Here is a 12,281-nt window from a genome sequence, read left to right on the forward strand (position 1 = left end):
GACACGCACTCACACACGTGCACTCAGACACACGTGCACTCACAGACACACGTGCACTCACAGACACGCACTCACACATGTGCACTCACAGACTCGCACTCACACACGTGCACTCACAGACTCGCACTCACACACGTGCACGCAGACGCTTGCACTCACAAACACGCACTCAGACGCGTGCACTCACACACACGCACTCACACACGTGCACTCTCAGACACGCACTTACACACGTGCACTCTCAGACACACACTTACACACGTGCACTCTCAGACACACACTTACACACGTGCACTCTCAGACACTCACTTACACACATGCACTCTCAGACACGCACTCGCAGACACGCACTCACACATTCTCTCACACACGCGCACTCGCAGGCGCGCACTCACAGGCGCGCACTCACAGGCGCGCACTCACAGGCGCGCACTCACAGGCGCGCACTCACAGGCGCGCACTCACAGGCGCGCACTCACAGGCGCGCACTCACAGGCGCGCACTCACAGGCGCGCACTCACAGACACATGTGCACTCACAGACACATGTGCACTCACAGACACATGTGCACTCAGACACATGTGCACTCAGACACATGTGCACTCAGACACATGTGCACTCACATACACACACACACGCACTCACACACGTGCACTCTCAGACACACACTTACACACGTGCACTCTCAGACATACACTTACACACGTGCACTCTCAGACACTCACTTACACACATGCACTCTCAGACACGCACTCGCAGACACGCACTCACACGTGCACTCACTGACACGCACTCGCAGACACGCACTCGCAGACACGCACTCACACGCGTGCACTCGCAGACACGCTCTCACACACTTGCACTCACAGACACGCACTCGCAGACGCGCACTCACACGCGTGCACTCGCAGACGCGCACTCACAGGCGCGCACTCACAGGCGCGCACTCACAGGCGCGCACTCACAGGCGCGCACTCACAGGCGCGCACTCACAGGCGCGCACTCACAGACACATGTGCACTCAGACACGTGCACTCACATACACACACACACGCACTCACACACGTGCACTCTCAGACACACACTTACACACGTGCACTCTCAGACACTCACTTACACACGTGCACTCTCAGACACTCACTTACACACATGCACTCTCAGACACGCACTCGCAGACACGCACTCGCAGACACGCACTCGCAGACACGCACTCGCAGACACGCACTCGCAGACACGCACTCGCAGACACGCACTCGCAGACACGCACTCGCAGACACGCACTCGCAGACACGCACTCGCAGACACGCACTCGCACACGTGTACTCAAAGACACGCACTCATACACATGCACTCACACACGTGCACTCACAGACACACACACATGTGCACTCGCGCACACACACACACACACACACGTGCACACAGACACGCACTCACACATGTGCACTCACAGACGCACTCACACATGCTCTCACACACGTGCACTCACAGACACGCACTCGCAGACACGCACTCACACGTGCACTCGCAGACACGCACTCACACACGTGCAATCTCAGACACACACCTACACACGTGCACTCTCAGACACACACTCATAGACACGCACTCAGGCGCGCGCTCGCAGGCGCGCGCTCACAGACACATGTGCACTCACAGACACATGTGCACTCACAGACACATGTGCACTCACAGACACATGTGCACTCACAGACACATGTGCACTCACAGACACATGTGCACTCACAGACACATGTGCACTCACACACGCACTCACACACGCACTCACACACGCACTCACACACGCACTCACACACGCACTCACACACGCACTCACACACGCACTCACACACGCACTCACACACGCACTCACACACGCACTCACACACGCACTCACACACGCACTCACACACGCACTCACACACGCACTCACACACGCACTCACACACGCACTCACACACGCACTCACACACGCACTCACACACGCACTCACACACGCACTCACACACGCACTCACACACGCACTCACACACGCACTCACACACGCACTCACACACGCACTCACACACGCACTCACACACGCACTCACACACGCACTCACACACGCACTCACACACGCACTCACACACGCACTCACACACGCACTCACACACGCACTCACACACGCACTCACACACGCACTCACACACGCACTCACACACGCACTCACACACGCACTCACACACGCACTCACACACGCACTCACACACGTGCACTCTCAGACACACACTTACACACGTGCACTCTCAGACACACACTTACACACGTGCACTCTCAGACACTTACTTACACACGTGCACTCTCAGACACGCACTCGCAGACGAGCACTCGCGCACTCGCAGACACGCACTCGCACACGTACTCAAAGACACGCACTCATACACATGCACTCACACACGTGCACTCGCAGACACGCACTCGCACACGTACTCAAAGACACGCACTCATACACATGCACTCACACACGTGCACTCACAGACACACACACATGTGCACTCGCACACACACACACACACACACACACACACACGTGCACACAGACACGCACTCACACATGTGCACTCACAGACGCACTAACACATGCTCTCACACACGTGCACTCGCAGACACGCACTCACACGTGCACTCGCAGACACGCACTCACACACTTGCAATCTCAGACACACACCTACACACGTGCACTCTCAGACACACACTCATAGACACGCACTCGCAGACGCGCGCTCACAGGCGCGCGCTCACAGACACATGTGCACTCAGACACATGTGCACTCACATACACACACACACGCACTCACACACGTGCACTCCCAGACACACACTTACACACGTGCACTCTCAGACACTCACTTACACACGTGCACTCTCAGACACTCACTTACACACATGCACTCTCAGACACGCACTCGCAGACACGCACTCGCACACACGCACTCGCAGACACGCATTCGCAGACACGCACTCGCACACACGCACTCGCAGACACGCACTCGCACACGTGTACTCAAAGACACGCACTCATACACATGCACTCACACACGTGCACTCACAGACACACACACATGTGCACTCGCACACACACACACACACACACACACACGTGCACACAGACACGCACTCACACATGTGCACTCACAGACGCACTCACACATGTGCACTCACAGACACGCACTCGCAGACACGCATTCACACACGTGCACTCGCAGACACGCACTCACACACGTGCAATCTCAGACACACACCTACACACGTGCACTCTCAGACACACACTCATTGACACACACTCATAGACACGCACTCACACACGTGCGCTCGCAGACGCGCGCTCGCAGACGCGCGCTCGCAGGCGCGCGCTCGCAGGCGCGCGCTCGCAGGCGCGCGCTCGCAGGCGCGCGCTCGCAGGCGCGCGCTCGCAGGCGCGCGCTCGCAGGCGCGCGCTCGCAGGCGCGCGCTCGCAGGCGCGCGCTCGCAGGCGCGCACTCACAGGCGCGCACTCACAGGCGCGCACTCACAGGCGCGCACACACAGGCGCGCACACACAGGCGCGCACTCACAGGCGCGCACTCACAGGCGCGCACTCACAGGCGCGCACTCACAGGCGCGCACTCACACGCGTACACTCACAGACACTCACTCACACACGTGCACTCAGACACATGTGCACTCACATACACACGTGCACTCAGACACACGTGCACTCACAGACACACGTGCACTCACAGACACACGTGCACTCACAGACACACGTGCACTCACAGACACACGTGCACTCACAGACACGCACTCACACATGTGCACTCAGACTCGCACTCACACACGTGCACTCACAGACTCGCACTCACACACGTGCACTCAGACGCTTGCACTCACAAACACGCACTCAGACGCGTGCACTCACACACACGCACTCACAGACGCACTCACATGTGCACTCACACACGTGCACTCTCAGACACACACTTACACACGTGCACTCTCAGACACACACTTACACATGTGCACTCTCAGACACACACTTACACACGTGCACTCTCAGACACACACTTACACACGTGCACTCTCAGACACACACTTACACACGTGCACTCTCAGACACACACTTACACACGTGCACTCTCACACACTCACTTACACACATGCACTCTCACACACGTGCACTCACAGACACGCACTCGCAGACGCGCACTCACACGCGTGCACTCGCAGACACGCTCTCACACACTTGCACTCACACGCGTGCACTCGCAGACACGCTCTCACACTCTTGCACTCACAGGCGCGCACTCACAGGCGCGCACTCACAGGCGCGCACTCACAGGCGCGCACTCACAGGCGCGCACTCACAGGCGCGCACTCACAGGCGCGCACTCACAGGCGCGCACTCACAGGCGCGCACTCACAGGCGCGCACTCACAGGCGCGCACTCACAGGCGCGCACTCACAGGCGCGCACTCACAGGCGCGCACTCACAGGCGCGCACTCACAGGCGCGCACTCACAGGCGCGCACTCACAGGCGCGCACTCACAGGCGCGCACTCACAGGCGCGCACTCACAGGCGTACACTCACAGACACTCACTCACACACGTGCACTCAGACACATGTGCACTCACATACACACGTGCACTCAGACACACGTGCACTCACAGACACACGTGCACTCACAGACACACGTGCACTCACAGACACACGTGCACTCACAGACACACGTGCACTCACACATGTGCACTCACAGACTCGCACTCACACACGTGCACTCACAGACTCGCACTCACACACGTGCACTCAGACACTTGCACTCACAAACACGCACTCAGACGCGTGCACTCACACACACGCACTCACAGACACACTCACACATGTGCACTCACAGGCATGCACTCACACAAACTCTCACAGACACACTCACACACGCACTCACACACGTGCACTCTCAGACACACATTCACACACGTGCACTCTCAGACACACACTTACACACGTGCACTCTCAGACACACACTTACACACGTGCACTCTCAGACACTCACTTACACACATGCACTCTCAGACGCGCACTCGCAGGCGCGCACTCACAGGCGCGCACTCACAGGCGCGCACTCACAGGCGCGCACTCACAGGCGCGCACTCACAGGCGCGCACTCACAGGCGCGCACTCACAGGCGCGCACTCACAGGCGCGCACACACAGGCGCGCACTCACAGGCGCGCACTCACAGGCGCGCACTCACAGGCGCGCACTCACAGGCGCGCACTCACAGGCGCGCACTCACAGGCGCGCACTCACAGGCGCGCACTCACAGGCGCGCACTCACAGGCGCGCACTCACACGCGTACACTCACACGCGTACACTCACAGACACTCACTCACACACGTGCACTCAGACACATGTGCACTCACATACACACGTGCACTCAGACACACGTGCACTCACAGACACACGTGCACTCACAGACACACGTGCACTCACAGACACACGTGCACTCACAGACACACGTGCACTCACAGACACGCACTCACACATGTGCACTCAGACTCGCACTCACACACGTGCACTCACAGACTCGCACTCACACACGTGCACTCAGACGCTTGCACTCACAAACACGCACTCAGACGCGTGCCCTCACACACACGCACTCACAGACGCACTCACATGTGCACTCACACACGTGCACTCTCAGACACACACTTACACACGTGCACTCTCAGACACACACTTACACACGTGCACTCTCAGACACACACTTACACACGTGCACTCTCAGACACACACTTACACACGTGCACTCTCAGACACACACTTACACACGTGCACTCTCAGACACTCACTTACACACATGCACTCTCACACACGTGCACTCACAGACACGCACTCGCAGACGCGCACTCACACGCGTGCACTCGCAGACACGCTCTCACACACTTGCACTCACACGCGTGCACTCGCAGACACGCTCTCACACACTTGCACTCACAGGCGCGCACTCACAGGCGCGCACTCACAGGCGCGCACTCACAGGCGCGCACTCACAGGCGCGCACTCACAGGCGCGCACTCACAGGCGCGCACTCACAGGCGCGCACTCACAGGCGCGCACTCACAGGCGCGCACTCACAGGCGCGCACTCACAGGCGCGCACTCACAGGCGCGCACTCACAGGCGCGCACTCACAGGCGCGCACTCACAGGCGCGCACTCACAGGCGCGCACTCACAGGCGCGCACTCACAGGCGCGCACTCACAGGCGCGCACTCACAGGCGCGCACTCACAGGCGCGCACTCACAGGCGCGCACTCACAGGCGCGCACTCACAGGCGCGCACTCACAGGCGCGCACTCACAGGCGCGCACTCACAGGCGCGCACTCACAGGCGCGCACTCACAGGCGCGCACTCACAGGCGCGCACTCACAGGCGCGCACTCACAGGCGCGCACTCACAGGCGCGCACTCACAGGCGCGCACTCACAGGCGCGCACTCACAGGCGCGCACTCACAGGCGCGCACTCACAGGCGCGCACTCACAGGCGCGCACTCACAGGCGCGCACTCACACGCGTACACTCACAGACACTCACTCACACACGTGCACTCAGACACATGTGCACTCACATACACACGTGCACTCAGACACACGTGCACTCACAGACACACGTGCACTCACAGACACACGTGCACTCACAGACACACGTGCACTCACAGACACACGTGCACTCACACATGTGCACTCACAGACTCGCACTCACACACGTGCACTCACAGACTCGCACTCACACACGTGCACTCAGACACTTGCACTCACAAACACGCACTCAGACGCGTGCACTCACAGACGCACTCACACATGTGCACTCACAGGCATGCACTCACACAAACTCTCACAGACACACTCACACACGCACTCACACACGTGCACTCTCAGACACACACTCACACACGTGCACTCTCAGACACACACTCACACACGTGCACTCTCAGACACACACTTACACACGTGCACTCTCAGACACTCACTTACACACATGCACTCACAGGCGCGCACTCACAGGCGCGCACTCACAGGCGCGCACTCACAGGCGCGCACTCACAGGCGCGCACTCACAGGCGCGCACTCACAGGCGCGCACTCACAGGCGCGCACTCACAGGCGCGCACTCACAGGCGCGCACTCACAGGCGCGCACTCACAGGCGCGCACTCACAGGCGCGCACTCACAGGCGCGCGCACACAGGCGCGCGCACACAGGCGCGCACTCACAGGCGCGCACTCACAGGCGCGCACTCACAGGCGCGCACTCACAGGCGCGCACTCACACGCGTACACTCACACGCGTACACTCACACGCGTACACTCACAGACACTCACTCACACACGTGCACTCAGACACATGTGCACTCACATACACACGTGCACTCAGACACACGTGCACTCACAGACACACGTGCACTCACAGACACACGTGCACTCACAGACACACGTGCACTCACAGACACACGTGCACTCACAGACACACGTGCACTCACAGACACACGTGCACTCACACATGTGCACTCACAGACTCGCACTCACACACGTGCACTCACAGACTCGCACTCACACACGTGCACTCAGACACTTGCACTCACAAACACGCACTCAGACGCGTGCACTCACACACACGCACTCACAGACGCACTCACACATGTGCACTCACAGGCATGCACTCACACAAACTCTCACAGACACACTCACACACGCACTCACACACGTGCACTCTCAGACACACACTCACACACGTGCACTCTCAGACACACACTTACACACGTGCACTCTCAGACACTCACTTACACACATGCACTCGCAGGCGCGCACTCGCAGGCGCGCACTCGCAGGCGCGCACTCGCAGGCGCGCACTCGCAGGCGCGCACTCGCAGGCGCGCACTCGCAGGCGCGCACTCGCAGGCGCGCACTCGCAGGCGCGCACTCGCAGGCGCGCACACACAGGCGCGCACACACAGGCGCGCACACACAGGCGCGCACTCACAGGCGCGCACTCACAGGCGCGCACTCACAGGCGCGCACTCACAGGCGCGCACTCACACGCGTACACTCACAGACACTCACTCACACACGTGCACTCAGACACATGTGCACTCACATACACACGTGCACTCAGACACACGTGCACTCACAGACACACGTGCACTCACAGACACACGTGCACTCACAGACACACGTGCACTCACAGACACACGTGCACTCACAGACACGCACTCACACATGTGCACTCAGACTCGCACTCACACACGTGCACTCACAGACTCGCACTCACACACGTGCACTCAGACGCTTGCACTCACAAACACGCACTCAGACGCGTGCACTCACACACACGCACTCACAGACGCACTCACATGTGCACTCACACACGTGCACTCTCAGACACACACTTACACACGTGCACTCTCAGACACACACTTACACATGTGCACTCTCAGACACACACTTACACACGTGCACTCTCAGACACACACTTACACACGTGCACTCTCAGACACACACTTACACACGTGCACTCTCAGACACTCACTTACACACGTGCACTCTCACACACGTGCACTCACAGACACGCACTCGCAGACGCGCACTCACACGCGTGCACTCGCAGACACGCTCTCACACACTTGCACTCACACGCGTGCACTCGCAGACACGCTCTCACACACTTGCACTCACAGGCGCGCACTCACAGGCGCGCACTCACAGGCGCGCACTCACAGGCGCGCACTCACAGGCGCGCACTCACAGGCGCGCACTCACAGGCGCGCACTCACAGGCGCGCACTCACAGGCGCGCACTCACAGGCGCGCACTCACAGGCGCGCACTCACAGGCGCGCACTCACAGGCGCGCACTCACAGGCGCGCACTCACAGGCGCGCACTCACAGGCGCGCACTCACAGGCGCGCACTCACAGGCGCGCACTCACAGGCGCGCACTCACAGGCGCGCACTCACAGGCGCGCACTCACAGGCGCGCACTCACAGGCGCGCACTCACAGGCGCGCACTCACAGGCGCGCACTCACAGGCGCGCACTCACAGGCGCGCACTCACAGGCGCGCACTCACAGGCGCGCACTCACAGGCGCGCACTCACAGGCGCGCACTCACAGGCGCGCACTCACAGGCGCGCACTCACAGGCGCGCACTCACAGGCGCGCACTCACAGGCGCGCACTCACAGGCGCGCACTCACAGGCGCGCACTCACAGGCGCGCACTCACAGGCGCGCACTCACAGGCGCGCACTCACAGGCGCGCACTCACAGGCGCGCACTCACAGGCGCGCACTCACAGGCGCGCACTCACAGGCGCGCACTCACAGGCGCGCACTCACAGGCGCGCACTCACAGGCGCGCACTCACAGGCGCGCACTCACAGGCGCGCACTCACAGGCGCGCACTCACACGCGTACACTCACAGACACTCACTCACACACGTGCACTCAGACACATGTGCACTCACATACACACGTGCACTCAGACACACGTGCACTCACAGACACACGTGCACTCACAGACACACGTGCACTCACAGACACACGTGCACTCACACATGTGCACTCACAGACTCGCACTCACACACGTGCACTCACAGACTCGCACTCACACACGTGCACTCAGACACTTGCACTCACAAACACGCACTCAGACGCGTGCACTCACACACACGCACTCACAGACGCACTCACACATGTGCACTCACAGGCATGCACTCACACAAACTCTCACAGACACACTCACACACGCACTCACACACGTGCACTCTCAGACACACACTCACACACGTGCACTCTCAGACACACACTTACACACGTGCACTCTCAGACACACACTTACACACGTGCACTCTCAGACACTCACTTACACACATGCACTCTCAGGCGCGCACTCACAGGCGCGCACTCACAGGCGCGCACTCACAGGCGCGCACTCACAGGCGCGCACTCACAGGCGCGCACTCACAGGCGCGCACTCACAGGCGCGCACTCACAGGCGCGCACTCACAGGCGCGCACTCACAGGCGCGCACTCACAGGCGCGCACTCACAGGCGCGCACTCACAGGCGCGCACTCACAGGCGCGCACTCACAGGCGCGCACTCACAGACACATGTGCACTCACAGACACATGTGCACTCACAGACACATGTGCACTCACAGACACATGTGCACTCACAGACACATGTGCACTCACACACGCACTCACACACGCACTCACACACGTGCACTCTCAGACACACACTTACACACGTGCACTCTCAGACACACACTTACACACGTGCACTCTCAGACACACACTTACACACGTGCACTCTCAGACACACACTTACACACGTGCACTCTCAGACACTCACTTACACACGTGCACTCTCAAACACGCACTCGCAGACGTGCACTCGCGCACGTGCACTCGCAGACACGCACTCGCACACGTGTACTCAAAGACACGCACTCATACACATGCACTCACACACGTGCACTCACAGACACACACACATGTGCACTCGCACACACACACACACACACACACACGTGCACACAGACACGCACTCACACATGTGCACTCACAGACGCACTCACACATGCTCTCACACACGTGCACTCGCAAACACGCACTCGCAGACACGCACTCACACGTGCACTCGCAGACACGCACTCACACACGTGCAATCTCAGACACACACCTACACACGTGCACTCTCAGACACACACTCATAGACACGCACTCACACACGCACTCGCAGACGCGCGCTCGCAGGCACATGTGCACTCACAGACACATGTGCACTCACAGACACATGTGCACTCACAGACACATGTGCACTCACAGACACATGTGCACTCACACATGTGCACTCACAGACTCGCATTCACACACGTGCACTCACAGACTCGCACTCACACACGTGCACTCAGATGCGTGCACTCACACACACGCACTCACACATGTGCACTCACAGACACGCACTCACACAAACACTCACAGACACACTCACACACGCAGTCAGACACACACTTACACACGTGCACTCTCAGACACGCACTTACACACGTGCACTCACAGACGTGCACTCACAGACGCGCACTCACACACGCGCACTCACACACGCGCACTCACACACGCGCACTCACACACGCGCACTCACACACGCGCACTCACACACGCGCACTCACACACGCGCACTCACACACGCGCACTCACACACGCGCACTCACACACGCGCACTCACACACGCGCACTCACACACGCGCACTCACACACGCGCACTCACACACGCGCACTCACACACGCGCACTCACACACGCGCACTCACACACGCGCACCCACACACGCGCACCCACACACGCGCACCCACACACGCGCACCCACACACGCGCACTCACACACGCGCACACACACACGCACTCACATGTGCACTCACAGACACGCACTCACGTGCACACACAGACACTCGTGCACTGACAGACACGCACTCACTGACACGCATTCACACGTGCACTCACACACGTGCACTCACACACGTGCACTCGCAGACGCATGCATGAGCACGAACCATTCTGTGTTCCTCTATCTCACTCAAGAGCTAAGATGCCAGCCGCTCTGTCCCAGACCACACTGCTCAGGCAGGCCGGGCTCCCGATGCTTTTAGCTGGTGTCTCCTCCAACCTCCCGCTTGCCCAAACTCACACATGCCCTCAGCTACTTACCACATCCACATGGACCAGTAAGACTCGCAATGCGAAGGATTGCCCCAGATCCTTCAGCCGCTTGTGAATGTAATCGTGATTCAGGCAGTGATAGCGGAGACTGCGAGGACAGAGAGAGAGAGAGAGAGACTGCGTGAGGGAGGCCATTCAGCCCCTCTTTCCCGTGCCAGCCCTGTGAACGAGTGACCCAATTCATCCCCCTCCCTCCCTCCCTCCATGCCCCTGTCAACGTTTCCCCTTTGAGTATTTATCCGATTTCCCCTTTTTGAAAATGCCGATTGAATCTGCTTCCGCCGCCCTTTCGGGCAGCGCCTTCCAGATCACAACAACTCGCTGTGTTTAAAACAAAACCTTTCCCCCATCTCCTCCCCCCCTCACCCCCACCCCCATCCCCCTCTGGTTCTTTTCCCCCGATCGCCCCTCGATCTGTGTCTCCCTCTGGTTCCCAACCCTCCCGCTACCGGAGATAGTTTCTCCTCATTGATCCCCATCGCAGACCCTT

At 59.6% G+C, this 12,281-nt stretch overlaps 1 protein-coding gene across 1 annotated transcript in view; it reads right to left on the reverse strand.

The window, feature by feature from the left end:
• ercc1 (excision repair cross-complementation group 1) overlaps window positions 1-11,926 on the reverse strand; it is a 37,436-nt gene extending 25,510 nt beyond the window's left edge. Inside the window, exon 1 of the mRNA XM_078537178.1 lies at window positions 11,780-11,926. Coding sequence (XP_078393304.1) covers window positions 11,780-11,926 — 147 coding nt within the window. The remainder of the gene's footprint in view (window positions 1-11,779) is intronic.
• Window positions 11,927-12,281: the final 355 nt, after the last annotated feature.

Source organism: Cetorhinus maximus, unplaced genomic scaffold, assembly GCF_964194155.1.
Source record: "Cetorhinus maximus unplaced genomic scaffold, sCetMax3.hap1.1 HAP1_SCAFFOLD_2024, whole genome shotgun sequence".
Taxonomy (NCBI): domain Eukaryota; kingdom Metazoa; phylum Chordata; class Chondrichthyes; order Lamniformes; family Cetorhinidae; genus Cetorhinus; species Cetorhinus maximus.